The sequence below is a fragment of the Eschscholzia californica genome, unplaced genomic scaffold (assembly GCF_041429995.1).
Source record: "Eschscholzia californica isolate CP2 unplaced genomic scaffold, dmEscCali1.0.p SCAF_1, whole genome shotgun sequence".
Classification (NCBI taxonomy): Eukaryota; Viridiplantae; Streptophyta; class Magnoliopsida; order Ranunculales; family Papaveraceae; genus Eschscholzia; species Eschscholzia californica.
This window is the reverse complement of record NW_028238198.1, coordinates 75524524-75546553: the sequence shown is the minus strand read 5'-3', so window position 1 is coordinate 75546553 and position 22030 is coordinate 75524524. Positions and strand designations below refer to the sequence as shown.

The 22030-nt window shown below is 35.0% G+C and overlaps 1 protein-coding gene across 1 annotated transcript; it reads right to left on the bottom strand.

Annotated features, from left to right (window-relative positions):
- Nucleotides 1-1255: 1255 nt before the first annotated feature.
- Nucleotides 1256-17221, bottom strand: LOC147569178 (uncharacterized). The gene is made up of 25 exons (XM_086662157.1): nt 16740-17221; nt 16557-16620; nt 15739-15791; nt 12855-12930; nt 12687-12758; nt 10451-10538; nt 10056-10308; nt 9808-9923; nt 9289-9509; nt 8974-9192; nt 8808-8898; nt 8465-8713; nt 7854-7878; nt 6802-6999; nt 6616-6679; nt 6150-6202; nt 5446-5521; nt 5280-5351; nt 4810-4897; nt 4365-4623; nt 4020-4135; nt 2183-2403; nt 1946-2080; nt 1708-1798; nt 1256-1611 (listed from the first exon to the last, which is right to left on the bottom strand). Exons 1-25 carry the CDS (start codon nt 16893-16895, stop codon nt 1365-1367), a joined length of 3303 nt encoding a protein of 1100 aa, XP_086518283.1. The 5' UTR covers nt 16896-17221; the 3' UTR covers nt 1256-1364.
- Between the last annotated feature and the right edge of the window lie 4809 nt (nt 17222-22030).

The window sequence follows — 22030 nt, the reverse complement described above, 5'->3', positions numbered from 1 at the left end:
TTGTCGTATAACTAGATTTTTCTGGACTTAGATAATTTGACTCCCCTCCCTTGATGGTGGAAGAAATAGAACTCCCAGATTTTAAGAGTGTTCTAATATTCTCTGCTGTGAATCACTCCCTATCTGTGCATAAACAATTTATAGACAAATTAAAATACTTTGATAATTTTAAATAAATTTGCCACCAAAATCTTTAATATCTTTCTTAAATGTATTTAATTAGATAATTTTTTTTAAATACAAAGGAAAATAAATTCATCACATGACATTTTTCTATTGAGATGCTCTTTCTGTACAAAATTTTAAAATATATAGTTAGATTAAAATGAAAAAAAATCTTTTGCCGAAAATAAGATGTTATTTTTTAGTTGAATTGACGCTCAATAATGGCATTCAAAGATTACTGGTTTCTAACGGGAAGCAACATCGACAAGTGCATGAAGTCCGAGAGATTTCTCCTCCATCAATTACCACCAATTTTACTTTAATTAGGTTTTGTCATTTTCATTGGCCTTGTTGTTTTTGGAACTTTTCAATGTGGTCCTGATGTTTTAAGTTACTTCATTTTTCAGTATGACAATTTATGACAACTCCCCTTGAGACAAAACCTTTCCTATTCATAATATTCGATTTTACTTCTTCTAAATTGTTGCACATTGGGACCTCCAACTGAAAAAAATATATTTCTTTACGGAAGTTATGTCTAAAGATCCCACATCTAAAATCTCTCTCTCTCTCTCTCTCTCTCAACCCTCCGTAACTTCTCGATCAATTATTTGTGTCATTCATTATTTAAGTGACCAGTTTTCCCCGGTTGGGACAATTTCTCTTTAAAAGTAATCCGCCAAGAAAAGTTTGCACAAGACTTGTCTATTTCACAAACTCTAATGCCCATCGATGTTGGATAATGCACATTATTGCTAGCTCATCTCTTTGTTATATCACTCATGCCAAGCCAGACTCATGTTGGGTGACCTATGCTATTTTTAGGCTGTTCAGTCTAGCATTACCGGTGGCTCACTCAACATAAGCAGGGAAGCCCAGTCCAAGCGATGCTTAGGCAGGTTTGGAAGGTTGCGGCGGAATCAATTTTCATCTCTTCTTGGACATGTTTATAATTTCGAAGTTTTGCTGAAACCCCTTTTTTTAACCAAACTGGTCAGAGTTAATTGACATTCACTTGGCAAAAACGGAGCTCTTACTAATGAAGTACATGATTTTATCAACCACAAACTTGGCGTTGTCAAACAGAGGCTTTCCATCACAACTACTGATTTATTTCATATATACGCGTGGGTGAAAACATCCGTAAGGGGGAGTGTTTTTTCCTTATATCTATATGTTGAGGAAAAAAAAAGTGAAGACTACTGCGAAAAATGAGTTTTTTCAGTTAGAAACCCAGACTTCAAAATATTCTTCATTTCTAACCCTTGATTCTCCTTCTTCTTTAGGAAATTTGAATACCAGTTAGCTGATAACTTCGGTTGTCTCTTCAACTCCTTATCTTCAAAATCGACATGAACGAGCCCATATCGACTCTGATATCCATTTAGTACTTCAAAAACATCTAAGAATGCCCAAACAAAGTATCCTCTTGTATTTGCTCCATTTCTGAACAAACCCAATATAAGAAATTTTTTGTATGAAACTCTAAATGGCATCTACAAGGTTACTATATATGTACAAGAATTAATCGATAAGTCACACCTGATTGCCTTAAGCATGCTTCCGATGTACCCTTTCAAGTACTCGACCCTTGCTGTGTCATTAAGTGACTCGTTTTTCGGCCCTCCAAAACCTGACATACCACAATTCAACATAATTTGATCAAATTACTAGGATATGGACCATTTTCTTGAACATGGCCACATGGGCACTAGGGTTCCTACAGACGTGTGAACGCGAACGAATACACAGGCACACATACATAGACAAGATACATTACCATTTTCTTGAACATAGATAGGAAGATTTCCATAGTGATCTTTGAAGTACTCAAGAGCACTCTGTAAACCAGAAGGATTTGCAGGCATAGAACCACCTGGAACAAAGTGACTGCCGGATTTATTGTCTTTGGAAACTACAATGAAGCACATAAATTACATCGATTAGAACTTAGTTATAAATTTCTCTTGTTCAATCTGAAAAAAACTTTATGTAATTTCAAGGAAGTAAATGAGACCTGCAATACTAACACCCAGATCCAAATTAAAGTCCCGAGGGCTGATTTTCGAACTATTTGGGTCGTCTTGTACATATAATGTTATGTAGTGGTTTAGCCCAATGAAGTCCGTTGAACCTTTAACGAGTTTGGATTCATGTTTTGTTAAGGATGGGATCCTGGAACCAGCTCTCTTTTTCATAATTTCAGGGTAATCTCCAAACACCAGCGGATGAACAATCCTTCAGAGTACGAACACATTATAAGTATTAAACGGTATGATCATCGTCAAAAGCTACATAATTCGTATAAATAAAAACAAAAACAGAATTGGAAATGACCAAAGATTCTCAACCCCAGGGACGGATCTACAGCCAGGCCAAGAGGGGCCATGGCCCCCCTCGCCTGGCTGCAAATCCGTTAGAGCATCCCCAATGGTTGACACCAAAAATATCACCAAAATGGAATCTTCACCAAATTTTTTGGTGTTTTCAAATTGTTGAACCCAAAGACAAAACACTAAAAGTCCCACCAAATCACTATTCATCACACTTAATTTCTTTTATACCATTTTTAACACTAATTTCTTATAAAATAAATTTAACTAGTTGAAATTATAAGACTAAACCTACAAACTAAACGAATATGATATTTTACTAAAACTATAAACGGAAACTAATACAACATTTTATTAAAACTGCGACTTCGGTTTTATTATAATTTAATTAAGTAATTAAAATTTTTATCGGACCAAACACAAAATAAAAAACACTTACAGGATTAAAATAAAATATAAAATGGGTTCAAAAAGTAAATGAAAGAACAAAAAGGGACCAAAGAGTGATGAAAATACCCCTGGCCCACCTCTCACCATTTTGGTGAGAGGGAACATTTGGGCAGTTACTGTTCACGGCACAGCAGATTATTGGCAATCTGCTGTGCCGTTGGGTGAGGATTTCTCAGGAGATCACCAGAATTTGGTGATCTCCTGAGCCATTGGGGATGCTCTTAGGAATGTCTGATTGCTCACCTGGTCAGCTAAATATATAATCTTCAATTCAAAATTATACAGATGTGTTGGGTGGATGAGATGGTGGTGAATGGAGCTGTGAGCGTGAGGGACTCGAGTTCGAGTCTTGTTAGGCTTAGTTTTTTGCTAATCTTTCATAGAGTTTTTGGTTCAACACCCAACAAAAACAATTCTTGTTAACTTTTTTTTTTTTTCGTTAATGTAGTTCTCTATTAATCGATGGAATTAACTAAGTTTATCTAATGAATCTATTCTAAGATAAATGAAAATTCTTATAAAGACGCATTTCGATTATGTTTTCTTGATTCAAGTAAAAACTTAGACCCAAAATTTTGCTTTATTTAAGTTTTTCGGAAAGACAATTGAAATATAATAAAAAAAAATTATATATTATAGTTCATTACAGCGATTACACTTTCTTGGACCAACACTTTCTGAATTACTTGTACTTTAAAATTAGATCATCAGTTTATCATATAACTCCATGAGTATTAAGAAATATGGTTTAGTATCGGCCCCCCTTTGTTTATGGTCCTGGTTTCGTCCCTGCTCAACCCCAACCATATTCATGTTGGACTACTGTCCCTGATTTTTCCACACAGGTCCAAGCCAACAGGGATATCGGCTCATACTCTTATTTGTGGTCTGAGCTCATTTGAGCCCATCTAAAGGGCCTCGAATATACACCAAGAACAAGCTTGTATAATAGATCAGTCTCTGAATGCTCCTCCAAGTACTATGGGACTACCACCATTATAGCCTTAAACACTTTAACTCCTTTATATACTATACGATTATACGTATGAATATAAATATTTAGGCACTTACCAACCAACATAGAAGTCCATTGTTCTTTGAGCTGCCTCAACATCTGCTGTAGAGTTTGTCATAGGGGCACACCAAAAAGAATAAACATTTAAGCCTACATATCCCTTCTGCTTGGCCTATAAAACACAATCCCATTTTGTTCCGTCGTGTTAGAAATCATCCATCGAAGCTATCTTTTGTCTACATAGATGAAGGAATCGAGCATTCACGAAACTTACTAACATAAATTTTATTTTTCTAGCCCGGGTTAGATGGGTAAGTTGGGGGTATTATATTTTGTCTTTTCTTAGGATATTCATATCGGAAAGAACTAACATAACGAAGTTTTAAGCAATGAACACTAACCTTATATTTTTCTCTGTACAACGCTGCAGCTGATGCATGAGACAGCAACATATAGTGAGTTGAGATGTACGGTTCAATAGACGAGTTACCAACCGTACAGTTTATAAAACCACCCGGGTATGAACATCGTTGAGGCGGAAATATGCCACTATCATATGATGCTATAGCTACTATATTAGGCTCATTCAGGGTAGTCCAATGGGATACTCTATCACCAAACTCTCTAAAACATACATCTGCATAAGCTGTGAAATCCTCTCTGTATCCAAAAACAAGATCAATAATGTTGTGTACTTCATATGAAATGTCATACACTCATACACAATATATATATATATATATATATATATATATATATGTGTGTGTGTGTGTGTGTGTGTGTGTGTGTGTGTGTGTGTGTGTGTGTGTGTGTGTGTGTGTGTGTGAAAGTAGTGAAATTACTTACACAATTTTTGGGCTTAGCCATCCACCATATTCATCTTCAAGTATTTGGGGAAGATCCAAATGGTAGAGAGTAACATGTGGTTCAATTCCTACATCATCTCACAAGAAAATAGTGTTAGTCTTTGAATGTTTTTTCCCCAAGTCAGATAAAAATTTCATTTAAGGTCTATCTAGACTCGAGTTAGATTTCAAAATATATTTTTTTATTTGACTTGATTAATTGTCTGATTCAGGTACATTTGATTCAGACAGAATCACATTCAGACAGCGAAAAATCACCACCTTACACTATATATAGTTCTTTTAGAAGGCAGAAAACATATAGAAAAGATAAAGAATAAACTTAGAAAAGCCTAAAGACGATTACAAGACAACTATGATGTTAGAATATTTGGAGGTAGTTAAGTTTCAGAAGATGAGATTATACTAGACATCGGAGTAAAGTCTAAACAATAAGGATGGGTATCATACCATGGTAGATTAATTCGTTAATCACATTATTGTAATATTCGAGCCCTTTCGGATTGATGGCTCCTCTCCCATCTAAAAGTTAACAGCAACCAAAATATATTAATTTTCATCGAATCATTTATGCGAACACACGTAAATACGCATTATATAATACTATATACAATACCTGGGATAAGTCTTGACCAAGATATTGAGAACCTATAAGCTTCAAGTCCTATTTCACTCATCAGCTTCACATCTTCCTATCAATGCCCAAACAGATGATTCTATTATCGGTGGTTTCGGATTTTGCCCTTGTAACAAATAACGACTAATTTTAAGGGTTATATTTCGTTCAGCTCCAGAACTGTGACTAACTCACCTCTTTAGTCCCTAACAATTTTTAGTGTTTTCGTTTGGCCCCCTTTTGATTCTGTTAAGAGGTTGTTAACTAAAAAAAATCAATTTTCAAATTTATCCTTTTTTTTTCTATATCTTACTTTCAAAGATTTGAAATCCTAAATGGGGCCTAAATGGTGATTTCAGATATTCTTGTAATAGTTTATTAGAGGGAAAAGGAGGAAGAGAGGCTAAAGGAGTGAGTTGGTCCCATTTTAAGAGTTAGAGATTAATCCATATTATTACAGTTATATAATTGATTCGTTAGATAAGATACTATACGTATATGAAAGTAAGTGTCACAGCATAGGCTCTTGCTTTCAATGAGAGATTTTTAATAAAATTTGTCGAAAGCATTTCCCAATGGGATATTAGCACTTAGATCAAATAGTTTCTATATTAAAATATACATTATTTATGGTCGTTCGAAAGGTTATGTCTTTAATGGAAGGTGACAGAAGAGTTATAGACCTTTAGTTATTAAAGACACACCTTATATTTATGATATCCATCTGAAGCGACATCTGCCGAGTCAACTAATTTTCCTGATGATTCAACCAATTACAAAAAATAAATTTTAACAACAAAAGTAATATTCTAGCTATCTTATGCCAACCGAATCTCAACTGATTTAAGTGAACGGCCTAAATTTAAAGAGTGAAATGAATCTCATATGTATGCATGTGTTAGTCTATCTACACTAGTTTGGATTCTACCCGCTTAAGAATCCGCATAAGTAAATACCATACATTCAAAAAACCCGGAGCTGATAGGGGGATTCCCTCGTACCCTCCCTGGTGTACTCCTAATAGAACAAGTGGTATTTTAGACTTTTTCACACGGTGAAAATACTAGAATATTCTTGACTTATTTGCCACCTCCGCAATGAGGTATGTGGCGGGGGAGTATACAGGGAAGTCCCCCGTCATTAAAAAAAAAAGCTACTGCGAGTTATGACCTTGATGAGTTAAGATATCCCATCCACAAGGTTTCCTTCCATCCTCAGCCACTGCTCCTTCATACTAAACAGAAAAATTTATCAATTTCATTTTTGAGAGAGAGAAAGTGATGAATAAGGTATAATTAAGGTAGGATAAATAATTGAATATTTGTAAGAAGAAAAAAGAACCAAGAAATGGTGAACCTGATAAGCTGAGGTGCCTGCACCAAAAACAAAATCAGATGGAAAATCATCTCTGCTATATTTTGGTAGTGAATTGCCCAACCCAATTGTTATTGATGGTATTGAATAAAAGAAGATGACTACTAATAAAATCAAGAAGTGGGTTGAGAGAGACATGGTAGTAGTATATCTTATGCTCCTTTTTCTCTCTCTCTCTCTCTAACTATTCTTACTTGTTTACATTTCCTTCATGTCTCTCCTGTGCCTCATTTATAAGTTGGAATAGTAAGAGAGAGAGAGAGAGAGAAAGCAAATCCCTCTTTACTTACAAGTTAGAGAGAGAATGGACCACATGAAGTCTAGTAAAGGATAGGAAGGCAATGAATTAGTAGTATCCAACAAAGTTTGGCCGTTAACTTAAAAATCAATAGTCAATGCTATCTTTAGGAAAACGCTATCTGACTAATAATTAGCATCCGTCCGAGTATAAAAAAAAAATGGATATAGATTCGACAAAAATATCAGGTCTAAGTAGTATGGTTGTTAGTTTTGACCATTTTTATATGGATATTAGACGACACTTCTGTTCTTATTTTTTTTTTTACTTTTGATTTACATTCTCATGTAGAAGGAAAACGTTAATTTCTAGTTAAACGTTAGTTGTGCGAATCACAAATGTGAATCAAGACAAAAATGTTTCTTTTTAAGATTTGGTCATTGACCCTCATTTTTATATCGATATTAAGACTACACCCTCGTTTTTAAAATTGTTGATTTACACCCCCTCGTGGACGGAAAGCTTTAACTTCTAGTAATTTAATATCAATTGTGCGAATCAAACATGTGAATAAGGAGGAAAATGCCCTTATTTACATTTTAATTTTCATCTCAGTACCTTCTTCTTTCTTTCATTAATCAACTTCATCAACCACAGACAACCATTCCCCTTCACCTATTGCCACCACCATCAACCATCATCAATCTTAGAGGTTTTAATCAGTGATCAAAGTTGGACGCCTTTTTTGGTTGATCAGACATAATTGAGTTAGAGGTCAGCTCATAGATTGAGAAACCAAATTTGAGAGTTTTCCGTTATATCTGTTAGAACCTATTGAGTTACTTAAAAAAGTAATTCACAAAGTACATATTGCACAAGACTTATCTACTTCGCAAACTCTGATGCCCATCGATATTGGATAAGATAATGCACATCAATTGCTAGCTTATTTCTTTGTTATATCACTCATGAAAAGCCAGTCTTGTGTTGGGGTGACCTACGCTATTTTTAGGTTGTCCAGTTCAGCAAGACCCGTGGCTCACTCAATTGAAGCAAGGCAGGGCAGGCCAGTCCAAACCATGCTTAGGCAGGTTTGGAGGCTCAGGCAGAATCAATTTTCATCTCTACTTAGACATGTTACAGGTTTGAAGTTTTGCTGAAACATTTTTTTAACCCAAGTTAGAGCAGAAAATATCGTCGAACACATTACAAAGTGGTCAGAGTTAATTGACTTAACTTAAGAAAAATGAAGTTCATGATTTTGTCAACCACAATCTTGGTGTTGTCAAACAGAAACGTACGTTGATTTATTTTATAAATACGCGTGGGCGAAAACACCAATAAGGAAGAGTGCGTTCCTAATTCCCATATATTGAGGAAATTGAAAAAAAAAAAAGTGAAGACTACTGCAAAAATTGGGTATTTTTAGTTTGAGATCCAGACTTCAAAATGTTCTTCATTTCTAGGCCTTGATTCTCCTTCTTCTTCTTCTTTAAGAAATTTGAGTACCACTTAGCTGATAATTTTGGTTGTCTCTTCAACTCCTTATCTTCAAAATCGACATGAACGAGCCCATATCGACTCTGATATCCATTTAGTATTTCAAAAACATCTAAGAGTGCCCAAACAAAGTATCCTCTTGTATTTGCTCCGTTTCTGAACAAACCCAGCATAACATAATTTCAGAAAATTTCTAAATGTCATCTATAAGGTTACTATTTACAAGAATTAATTAATAATTAAGTCGTACCTGATCGCCTTAAGCATGCTCCCGATATACTCTTTCAAGTAATCAATCCTTGCTGTGTCATTAAGTGACTCGTTTTTCGGCCCTCCAAAACCTGACATAGTCAAATAATATGATCACTGAAGTAATACTACTCAAAGCTCTTAGAGCAAATTACTAGGATATGAACCATTTTCTTGAACATGGGCACTAGCCACTAGGGTTCCTACACGCGCGCGCACACACACACATATATGTAGACAGGATACAATACCATTTTCTTGAACATAGACGGGAAGATTTCCATAGTGATCTTTGAAGTACTCAAGAGCACCCTGTAAACCAGAAGGATTTGCAGGCAGATAACCACCCGGAACAAACTGACTGTGGGATGTACTGTCTTTCGAAACTACAATAAATTACATCAATTAGAACTTAATTAGTTATAAATTTCGCTTGTCCGCTCTGGAAAAACGTTATATAATTTCATGGAAGTAAGTTAGACCTTTAAGACTAACACCCAAATCCGTATTGAAGTCTCGAGGGCTGTTTTTCGAACTATTTGGGTTGTCTTGTGCATATATTGTTGAGTAGTGGTTTAGCCCAATGAAGTCTGTTGAACCTTTAACGAGTTTGGATTCATGTTTGGTGAAGGATGGGATCCTGGAGCCAGCTCTCCTCTTCATACTTTCAGGGTAATCTCCAAAAGTCAGAGGATGAAGAACCCTTCAGAGTACAAACACATCATATGTATCAAACTATATGATCATGGACAAAAGCTACATTATATGTAGAAATCCCAACAAATACAGAATTGAAATTGACCGAAGATTCAGTGTTCTCTTCAAAAGCTTTTAGTCCTAATGACTCAACCCCAGCCCATGTAAATAATGATCTTGTATATATAGACCGTTCTCTGGATGCTCCTTCAAGTAATATGGGACTAGCACATTAGTCTTAAACACTTTAACTCCTTCATATCGTATACGATTATATGTATGAATATATGTATCTTGTCACTTACCAACCAACAAAGAAGTCCATTGCTCTTTGAGCTGCCTTAACATCCCCTATAGAGTTTGTCATAGGGGTACACCAAAAAGAGTAAACATTCAAGCCTATAAAACCCTTCTGCTTGACCTATAAAACATATAAAGTTTATTTTTCTAGCCCGCGTCAGATATGTGTAAGTTGGGGCTATTATATATTGCATTTTCAGATGAGTTTGATATTGGAATCGGACGAAGTTTTAAGCAACAATTAAACACGAACCTTATATTTTTCTTTGTACAATGCTGCAGCTGATGCATGAGACATTAACATATAGTGAACTGCGGTGTACGGTTCAACAGACGAGTTACCAACCGTACAAGAACCAACAGGGTATGAACATCGTTGAGGCGGAAATAAGCCAGAATCATATGATCCTATAGCTCCTATATTAGGCTCATTGAGGGTAGTCCAATGGGATACTCTATCACCAAACTCTCTAAAGCATACATCTGCATAAGCTGTGAAATCCTCTCTGTATCAAAAACAAGATCAATAATGTTATGTACTTTATATGAAATGTCATACACTCATACACAATATATATATATATATATATATATATATATATATATATATATATATATATATATATATAAAGTAGTGAAATTACTTACACAATTTTTGGGCTTAGCCATCCACCATATTCATCTTCAAGTATTTGAGGAAGATCCAAATGGTAGAGAGTAACATGTGGTTCAATTCCTACATCATCTCACAAGATAATAAAATGTTAGGTAGTGTTTGTTTTTATTTTTTCTCTAAGTTATGATAAAAAAAATGTATTCAAGGTTTATATTGACTTGAGTAAGATTTCAAAATATTTGTTTTCATCTAAGTCATGATATTTGTCTCTTCTAATTATCTGATTCGGGTACTTTTGATTCCGACAACGAAAAAAAATCACCACCTTACAATAATATAGTTCTTGTTCTTTTAGAAAGCAAGAAAAAAGAAGATGCATAATACACGTATAAACGCCTTGAGACGATTACAAGACATTAGTGATGTTACAATTGTTGGAGGTCTTGAAGTTTCAATAAATGAAATTATATTAGACATCTCACGGACGGATCTATGGGGGTGCGAGGGGGTGCGGTCGCACCCCTTGGATCTTCCCGAAAAAAAGAACCAGTAATAGTAAAAATTTTTATATATTGGTGTATATAATATATATATATATATTGTGATGTATTGATTTAACACAAAGAAGTCCTTGGTTTAGTGATAAAAGTGCGGGTTGAAGTGCGGGTATGACCACGAGGACATGAGTTCCCACTACAAGCATTTTAAGTATTTTTTGATATTTATGTGTCTATACATATATATATCTGATCGTGCGTATAGATGACATTAATAAAAGCTTGGCTTTGTTGTTAAGACATTGTGTTGTGCGTGAGTTGGAGTATGAGATTTTTGGTTTGAGTCCCGCTATAAGCAATTTGAAGTATTTTAACTTTTATATATTGAAATTGTTCAATTAATATAGTTTAAATAGACGCGGTGGACACCTAGTTCCTATAAATTCAATTCAACTACTTTACTATAAAATTCAATTTATCTACCCTAAACCCTATAAACTTCAACTCATGTGTCATAAACGACATTAGATAGACATTCCGAGCAACCCATTTAAGTGCTACCATAGAGGTTGCTCTGTATCTATTGGAACAAGGATTGACGTTTCGCGAAAATGATGAATATGAAACTTCATAAAATACAAACAATTTCATTAAACTACTAAAGCTTCTTGCTCCAAATTGTCCAGAAACTGATGCAGTTACATTCGATAATGTTGTTGGTTGCTCCTAATATTTAAAAAGATATTGTTCACACATGTGCATATGAAACTATTAGGTTGATAATTAGTGATCTTGGTGGTGCTCCCTTCTCTATTTCCATTTAGTTTATTTGCTTCACTTTAGCACTAACTTTGCCGGTTGCAACTGCTTCCTTGGAAAGAATTTTTTCAGCTATGAAGATAGTTAAAACACGCTTAAGAGCAACTCCAATGTATAGGGACTGGGGCTCCCAAATTCAAATTTGGGAGCCCCATCCCCTAAGCCCCATCACTCCAACCCGGGAGCCCCGGGGCTGGGAGCCCCTAATGTGACCGTTGGGGTGTTCCCAACGGTCACATTTGGGGTGGATTCCCTAAAAGGGAATCCACCCCACTTTGTTTTATTTTTTTTAATTCTTTTTAATTTTTTTTTTAAATTGATTTTTTTTATTTGTTATTATTTTAAGTACTTCTTTTTTTAAGTATTTTTTTTAATTTTTTAATTTTTTGTGTTTATCTTTTTGTTTTTATCTCGACGGAAGAATATCACATTTTAATTCATAATCGAAATCTAATAATCTATAGTCGAAATTTAAAATCAAAATTTCGCACACGTACTTCGCACACGTATATTATTTTGATTTGGTAGTCCCGGTTGGGAGCCCGACATTGGAATTGAGACAAAGCCCCGGGGCTCCCAAAATTCAAGGGCTCCCAAAATTGGGAGCCCGAGCCCCACATTGGAGTTGCCTTAAGAAACAAGATGAGTGTTCTGTGGTTGAATGTTAGTTTAGTAGTCTTTATTGAAAAAGAAGTTTTTAATGAAATTATGAGTCGATTATACGAACATTTCAAAATATGAACTCCCATAGAGGACAATTGTGTTTGTAATTGTTGATGTATTAATATAATTAATGAATATAAATATTTTGTTAATTAATGTGCTTGTAAAAAAATATTTAAGTATATAAATCTGCACCCCCTAAGTGAAAATTTTGTATCCGTCCCTGCATCTGAGTAAACTAATCGCATCTGAGTAAACCAATTGTAAACAAGAAGGAAAAGTATCATACCATGGTCGATTAATTCGTTAATCACATTATTGTAATATTCGAGCCCTTTCTGATTAATGGCTCTTCTCCCATCTAAAAGTTAACAGCAACCAAAATATATTAATTTTCAAAGAATCATTTATGCGAACACACGTAAACGCGCCTTATATATATAACATTATATACTACCTGGGATAAGTCTTGACCAAGAGATTGAGAACCTATAAGCTTCGAGTCCTATTTCACTCATCAACTTCACATCTTCCTATCAATACTCAAATAGATTCTATTATTAGTGATTTCAGATTTTTTCCTTAACAAAAAAAAAAAGTGATTTCAGATTTTTATTTACGATTCAGGAAGCTCATCAATAATTGTTATAAATTAAAACTATTATTAAGATCTACGGCCTTTTGGCATTTTGCCGTTATAACAAATAAAGACTATTTTACAGGTTAATTTCCGTTCATCTCCCTGACCAATTCACCTGTTTAGTCTTTAACATTGTTTAGTGGTCTAGTTTGGCCCCTTTTTTTATTATGTTAAGAGGTTGTTAAGTGGAGTATATTTTTCATTTTCAAATTTATGCACTTCTCTTTTTTCTCTTTTCTATTTTATTGAGATACGTGAAAAACGTAACGGATCGAGAAGACGAAGATCCGGTAATCAAGAAGAATTAAAGATATTATCTTGACATACCTTCAACTCTTGGTGATAATCGAATCTTCGTCTTCTCGATCCGTCACATTACTCAAGTATCTCGTTATATTTTCAACGAGATATTAAGAGCATCTCCAATGCGAGACTCAAGAAAAACTCTAAAAATCCTAAGTGTCAAGTGTGAAAAATAGATCTGCAATGCAACACTCAAGAGAAACTTTAAAAACTTATAGTTTAGTGTAAAACTAATTGATTTGCTTATGTGGCACTTAGAGATCCTCAAGAGGACTTAGAGCATCTCCAATGCAACACTCAAACTCTAAATCTTAGAGTGTCATATAGGTTTTTTAGAGTTTCTCTCCAAAATCCATCTCCACTGCAAACTTAATTTGGGTCTCTAAAGTGAGGTGGTGGTAGTTCTTTTAGAGATCCTTAAGAGGACACTTTAAATTTAGAGTGTCTTCTTGAGGATCTCTAAGTGATACATAAGCAAATCAATTAATTTTACACTAAAATTATTGTTTTTAGAGTTTTTCTTGAGTGTTGCATTGAAGAACGTTTTCCAATAGAGTATTTCTAAATAGCTAAATAGGAAAGAGAGTATTTAGAAATCCATTTTTCACACCTGACACATAAGATTTTTAGAGTTTTCTTGCGTCTTGCATTAGAGATGCTCTTAAGGATCTCTAAAATAACTACCGTCACCTCATTTTAGAGATCCAAATTAGGTGTTGCATTGGAGATGAATTTTGAAGAAAAATTCTGAAAAATCCTATATGACACTCTAAGATTTAAAATTTGAGTGTGACATTGGAAATGCTCTAAGTAATTTGATTAAATAAATAATTCTTTAATTACAAACATTTTTCTTGGAGAGATTACTAATAAGATTATGATAATTGTGTAATTTTAGAAACATACCCACCTACTAATACTACTTTTTACTTTTTCACAACATTTCTGTGAGCCAAGTACAAAAATATCTTTCTTTTTTTACATTTTGCGATGTCTTAGCTTTAAGACAACCATGAATCTCATTGATCCACTAAAAAGAAAAAAAGTCTCATTCATCATCTTCTCTCACTCCTTTATGGGTCCTACTGATTACCCATTTTGGTGGAGCAAAGAAATATATGATTCTTTAAAATGATATGGGGTATTGTTTTTGAGTTATTTCCTATTTGGCCTCCTATTTGAGTCATTGTTTTTGAGTTATTTCCTTATATGACTTTATGTTTTTCGTAAATTCAAATATGCCCCCTTTTTTAATATAAATATCATAATTACCATTCCTATAAATATTTTTTCAAAATAAAATTAAATAAAAAATATAAATTTCCACCTCACTTCTACCTCACCTCTCTCCACCTCACCTCTCTCTCCAACTCACCGCTCTCTCTCTCTCCAACTCACCTCTCTCTCTCTCTCCAACTAACCTCTCTCTCTCCCTCCAACTAACCTCTCTCTCTCCAACCAACCTCTTTCTCTGCAACTAACCTCTCTCTTCTTTGCGGAAAATATAAATTTTTCGGTCGACGACCTTCAACCATTAAAAAAAACATCTCTCGTCTCTCTCTCTCTCTCTTTAAACACTCCGGAGAAGGGATTTCCTTTCGCCGGAATTTTAGAGAGAGAGGAGAGATTTTTTTTTTTTCTTTCAAGGTCGTCGTCCGGAAATTTTTCCGACCGGCGACCTTGTCGGAAAAGACGGAGAGGGAGAGGTGAAGAGAGAGAAAGGTGAGGTGGAGAAAGAGAGAGAGATGAGGTAGCCCCCTATTTTATATTTTCGATTTAATTTTATTTTGAAAAAATATTTATAGGAAGGGTAGTTATGACATTTTCATTAAAAAGGAAATCATATTTAAATTTGCGAAAAACAGGGAGTCATAGAGGAAACTGGTCACAAAGTAGGGGGTCAAATAGGAAATAACTCATTTTTTTGTTGCAATGAAATGATATCACGTAGATATGGTGAAAGTGAGATAAAAAATGAATACTACAAAACTATATAGTCTAATGAACTAATTCTATTTGTAAATTTTATATTTTCACTTTCTTGTTGAGTCTATGAATAAATTTTAAGGCGTCGTCTGAAGGTGTTATTGGTGCTCCGTCAAGATAAACTATCTAGGAGAGTGAGGAAAAGCGTTTCCAATAACACTTTTGAGAGACTCCTTTAAATCTTCGAATTCGAAAAAAAATTGTCTGAGATTTGTGTGACACATAATAATGAAGATCATTATCGCAGAAATCAGTTTAGGGCTTCTAATCACATAAGAGAAGTTTCTACGTTAAAATTATAAATTATGTATTTTCTTGCACAAAAAAGTTACAAATTTCTAGTAATCAACCACTTACTTTGTTTCTCAACAAACAAAAAACACTTACTTTGTTTCAACGAAAAAAAACTTACCTTATATTTATGATATCCATCTGAGGCGACATCTGCTGTGTCAAATAGTTTACCTGACGACGAAACCAGCCATGCAAACAATAACCCAAACAAATTTCAACTACAAAGATAGATTCTCAATAGAGGTGATGTATCTCAACAAAAAAAAATTGAGATCATGTAGCATCATTTAATTCTAAGATGTGTCAAGAAGAATCTCAATATGAAAAGCATCTCCAATGTGGCACTCAAACTTTAAAACTTTGAGTGCCTACTTAAGATTTTTAGAGGTTTTGTCAAAATACCTTCTCTAATAGGACACTCTACGATGATGTTGAACATTTATTAATAGAGACACTCTGAAATTAGAGTGCCTCCTTGAGACTCTCTAAGTGTCACTTTAAAATTCTAACCAATGAAAACCCTTGCTTTTTAATAATTTTATCTATTGAATTGAAGAGTGGAATGGAGTTAACTAGAGATATTCTAGAGATCCCCATTTAGGAAAGAGAATCTTCATTGACACTTAACAACTAGACTTTAGTGTTTGCCTAGAGTGTTTCATTGGACATGCTCTAAAAGCAAAACTACCCATCTAACAAATCGCATTGTCGTAATTCTTAAGTTTTTAGAGTGTTATATTGGAGATGTCATTTGAACCAGAAATCTCGATGTGACATCTAAGAAATAGATTTTCCGTTGGGACTTGACACATATTACAATTTAAGTTTTTTTCGAATTTTGCATTGGTGAAGCTTTGAGGACAGGGTAAATACCATATGCATATTTGGAAATTCCAGACCAAAACTAAAATTGAAAAAGCAAATGACAGTTATGACCTTGATGAGTTAAGATATCCCATCCACAAGGTTTCCTTCCATCCTCAGCCACTGCTCCTTCATACTAAAACATGAAAATTTATCCATCTCATTTTAAGAGAGAGAAAATGATTAATATGGTTTAATTAGGTATGAAGTAATGATAAACAATTGAATATTTGTAAGAACCAAGAAATGGTGAACCTGATAAGCTGAGGTGCCTGCACCAAAAACAAAATCAGATGGGAAATCATCTCTGCTATATTTTGGTGGTGAATTGCCCAACCCAATTGTTGTTGATGGTATTGAATAGAAGAAGATAACTACTAATAAAATCAAGAAGTGGGATGAGAGAGACATTGTAGTAGTATATCTTATGCTCCTTTTCTCTCTCTCTAACTATTCTTACTTGTTTACATTTCCTTCATGTCTCTCCTGTTCATTTATAAGTTGATTAGTAAGAGAGAGATCTACAAAAATGAGAGAGAGAGAGAGAGAGAGAGAGAGAGAGAGAGAGAGAGAGAGAGACCACACAAGGTGAAATGAAGGATAGGAAGGCAAAGAATTAATCCCCTCCGCCCATGACTTAAAAATACCCTGTCGGTGTATTTTGCGGGAATGCAAAATGGGCATATTTATAAATTATTTAGGTTTATATACAGTAGAAGTGTATAACCTTATTATTTAGGTTTCAAATAACATGATATATATATATAAATTACGAGCAATTTTGAACTCTTCAACCAGATTCCATTTGAGTTAGACGTCTAGATTTATTATTCTTTTTTATTGTATCAAAATTGTCAAATATACGAGATTTGCACTATATTTTCGCACAATTGAATATGACAACCACAAACACAAAAGAAATCTTCATATCATCTTTCAATTTCAACAAGAAAATAAGTAGAATGCAAATTGTAGCGTCCAGACCTTCGAGTCGGAGAATCAGACAAGTTAGAGCGTCGAATTATGGTTTGGGATTTGGTTTTGAATATTTATTTCAGATGTTTCAGACGACCCATTAATAGATCTTGAGAGATAATAAGAACGGTATATTTTCTTCATGGTTAGTGGTGGCATCCTAACCCACTTTGGTTTGCTTAAAATGAACCGAGGTGCTAACCTCATTTTCCTCCTACGACCAGCAAGGAACAGGGCCGTGGCTGACAATCTTGGGGGTCAGTGCCAAACTTAATCGAAGTCATTTCACACAAATTCGAGGTAAAAAAATTTGTTTACACGCGAAGTAATAAATACAAATTATAAATAATTTGCCCTGAACACGTTATAATAAATCATTGATGAACCCAAATTAATGGTGTGCTCTGTGATTGTCCTAACTAAATAAAAGTCTTCTAATTTGTATAAAATTTTTAAAGATCAGAATTTTGATTTTTCTTTTTCGCGGAATCTGAAATTAAGGTTTAGAAAGATAGATTGAAGAAAAAAATTAAAAAATTGCTTCTTGTGGGAGTTAAACCCACGACCTAGTCTGCATAAACCAATCAACTTTACCAACTGAGCTGGGATTTGTCTAGTGTTTTGTAGTCAGTCTTCTCTTATTATATACGCTTAATTAGACAAAGAGAAAGCACTAATGAGCCCCTAGTGGTGGTGGGCCCAGTGCGGGCGCCCTGACCCGCACTGGCCCATCCACGGGCCTGACAAGGAAAAGAAAATGATAAGAAGGGTTTTGGCTGTGAGGTATTTGGGAGGTTTGATGGTCGGATTTCTTCGTGTTCGATGCTTAGAATTCTATGAAATTTCTTCCAGGTAATTCTATCCGACTCCTTCTACATATCCAGTAGTTTGGAATTTTCTATTACGTCCAAATTTGATGGTTTTGTGATAGTTACTTTGATAACTGTATAGTTGGGTCTAACTTCTTTTGGGTTTATAATTTGAAGTCGTTATTCCTTAGTTTCTTCAAATGATTTATGTTCAGGATCATGTTTCAGATATTGTGGACTAATTCGGGGTATCCATATATAGACGAGATGCTGTCGAATTATTTGTGTGGTCTATTTCTGTCTCTGGACTAGTTTTGAAATGAATTGGAATAGAGATGGTTACCCGAACGTTGTCATATTTCACATGAATTGGCAGTTTGAGTTATAGATTCATATTATTGGGTTTATTATATGATTTGTCAACTTGCAAAGACTCTGAAATGTGAAATAGAGTTTGTGGAAAGTTGGTTGGTTGGTTTGTATACATTTCAGGTATTCGGTGGAACATCTTAGTGAACTATATAGTGCCGATAGGACATTCCTAGTATAGTTTCATTCATTTTATGCATTTTTGCTTTGCAAGAGAACTCTTGATAGTTATGTAACTGTCAAATGATTGTTTTGCCCTTTTATATTTCAGTAGGACTGTTGTACTGCTATAGGGAGCTCGAGTAGAGGTGGAGCTTAGTCAGGAGCACCATTAGAGGCGCAAGAAGAGGTAAGATCCTGTGAATCTCACTTGGAGCACGGGTATTCTCTGTTTCACCATTATATATATTTAGTTATTATCTTCTTTTTATCGTTCTCTAGTTCAAATTATGATATGAATGTAAGTGGCGCGCTCTATGTTATGGATGTATCTCTTAACAAAACAAATTGTTTTTTTTTTGAAAAATAATCACGTGGTAGCGGAATCGCTTGAGCTGCGTGGTCATTTTGTGTGAATTGTAACATGTAGTGGCGGAATCGCTTGAGCTGCGAGTACAACATGGTGGTGGAATCGCTTGAGATGTGTTACGTGTAATGGTTGTTTTCCGACAGGTATTGGTTGGTCCCCCTTGTTTATTTTTATGTTATGGATTAGTCATGAATTATGTCAAGGATTACATTCGGTGCGTGGTCAGCCGTTTGGTAACGACCATTCCAGTTTACCCAAAATGGGGTCGGGAGAGGATGGGAGTTGGGGCATTCCGACCCTTGGAGTGATTAGTGGATCGACCCAATGTCATGCTTGTTATTTATTCTGCCAAGCCACTAGTTTGTGTGGTTTGAATTCTGTTATGATTGATACTTACAATGGTTTCACCGAAATGAAAGATGGTGTTTACCCGAGTTTTCTTAATAAGAAAATACTTAATCCCTGAAAGTGGAGACTTATAAAAGTTTGGCTTTAAACAAAATTACCCTACTTTGGGACACAAAAACGTTCTTCTCCTTTGGTTGATGGGACCTGTTAGGAGGGCTCTGTTCTTATAGCTTTGGAGTCACTCAGATTATTTAATATTATTGTAGGTTCACTGTTCATGCATATGTTTGGGTATTCCTCGAATGGTTAATGATTTACCTTGCGAGGAAGCTTCAGATCTGGTCGGAGATAACACGCATCTCAAGACGGGATAGTTGTATTGTCGTGGGTATATGGCTCTACTATACGGCGATGCTCTTATAGTCGTCTGGGTAAGTCATGACATATTCTAAGCGTATCACTGCTTGGGTGAGATTTACTATTCGATGTGTATTGAGATTACAAGCTAGCCCGATGGGCGATGGTGACGAAGAAAGAGTTACAGAAGCTCTTACCGGCGTATTACGTGGATCCATGTTTACACTGCAGTAGTCAAACGTTCGATAAGGCGCCGCCTGCCTACATACTAACAAAGGCCGACGGGTTCTTCCCCGAATAGTAGGTGACCATGACTGAGGACGTATTCAGTCGTGATCTTGGTAAGCTAGAAGACTTATCTTATTATATTGCCTTGTTTGGTGTGCATATTAATATCTCTGTATATATGTAACACTTATAACTATTGATATATCAAACTTTTCATGTGTGTGGTGCGGGTAGGATGTCTAGGTATCCTACTGACCTGACCTTCGGGTTATCTCATTCCTATTTGTTTTTATTCAGTTGCAGGTATTGGTGACCCGGAGTGACACTGTTTACTTCAATGGGTCACATTATGTATGCTCAATATAATTTTTATTATATTTTCAACTTATGATTTTATCACAACGTTAATATTATATATGTATCATCTAGAATAGTTAGGATAATTCTCTCACTTGTTTGTGATTGTACACATGTAAATAGTATGCATCTTGTCTCTTTTAAGTTGATGTTATTAATATGTTGAAGTTTATGAAAACATGTATGAATATTTGACAGGTTTTTCAGGTTTGATATGTTCAATCTGTAGAGGAGACTCTGTCCAAATTCAGTCTCTTCTGTGAATTGTTCATTTACATGCATTCAACTTGTTTTTATCTTTATGAAAACTATTTTGGGTTACACGTTTTCCGAACATATTTTCAAAAGGGTTAAAATATATTTGATTTTCTGCTGGGCTTGATCTTGATTTGTAACCCGTGATGAGAGTTTTGACTTGGATTTATATTAGAAACTGGTTTGAGTGAGAACTAGACCGAGTTTCTTTTATGAGCTGTAAATCTAATTGATTGGCCCGAATTCCTAAAATCTAACCGTTGAATAAAATAAATAGGGAAAGGGTTGTCTTCGAAAAAAGAAAAGATAGAACTTATTATTTAAATATTAAATAAGTTTTTTTCTTTATCCCCCCTGGTAAAATACGTCAACATTTCAATTTCATAATTCTGTTCTGAACCTATCTTGATTACGTAGGATTCCCTTGTTTCGAGGAAACAAGAAAAATTTTGGATAAAAAGTTTAATGGCATAAGGAGATTAGACCTTCCTCCAAACTTTTGTTGGAATCGGTACCTAGTTCAAAAGTAGCTGGACCGGTTTTTGGTTAATTTGATGTACCTATATTCGTTAGAATCTCGAGCAAGACGTCTCGTTGGATTCGTCTCGTCGAGCTCTTGAATTTAGACTCAATTTTTTTCCAAATCCGGTTGCGTATGAGTGAGTTATTACAAAATTCATTTGGTATGGGTACCATTAACTCAAAACCGGGATTTTGAGTTAGTACCACATTTATGAAAGAGGAAATGGTTTATTTCCTTTTATAGAACCTTCCATATACTTATGGTATGTTCTTTAGAATAGAAAGGTGACTCACGTGGTTTGCACCACGCAAACCACGCACGCGCACGCGCGGCGTGGGCGAATGGGCGTTTAGGGCGCATTGGGCGCTTTTGAGGCACCCGCACGCACTTTGCACTTCTGACGGTCAACATGGCACCCGAAAACCAACAGACAAATATGACTGTTGGGAAGCATCCGTTCGTCTATAGGCACCTGTCTGAAGTGTCACCAATATTTCTATAAATACCAAACAGAATCCAGCAAACAATATACTAATATTTTCAGCATTCAAAGTTAAGAGCATTTAGAGTTTAAGAAGTCAATTCATCTGTCGTTCTTACTGCTTGTTCTAAGTTCGCACGCTTTCAGAAAAACGAAGTACTCTCGTCAGTCATACTGAAAGGTACAGCCGTTGTATCCTGGGAGACAAACATCTTACTGGTTTTAGTACTAATACCAGGGTGTTCACTGTCTTAAGGAAAGAGACAACTCGACTCGGCTTTCTCTCTCTAATCTTTTATTTAATCCTTGTTTTTA

Coding starts and splice junctions, on each gene's coding strand:
- LOC147569178 (XM_086662157.1), bottom strand. CDS start 16,895: ATGTCTCTCTCATCCCACTTCTTGATTTTATTAGTAGTTATCTTCTTC. Junction 15,792..16,556: donor GGATATCTTAACTCATCAAG/GTCATAACTGTC, acceptor TTTCGTCGTCAG/GTAAACTATTTGACACAGCA. Junction 1,612..1,707: donor AGCATGCTTAAGGCAATCAG/GTGTGACTTATC, acceptor GGGTTTGTTCAG/AAATGGAGCAAATACAAGAG.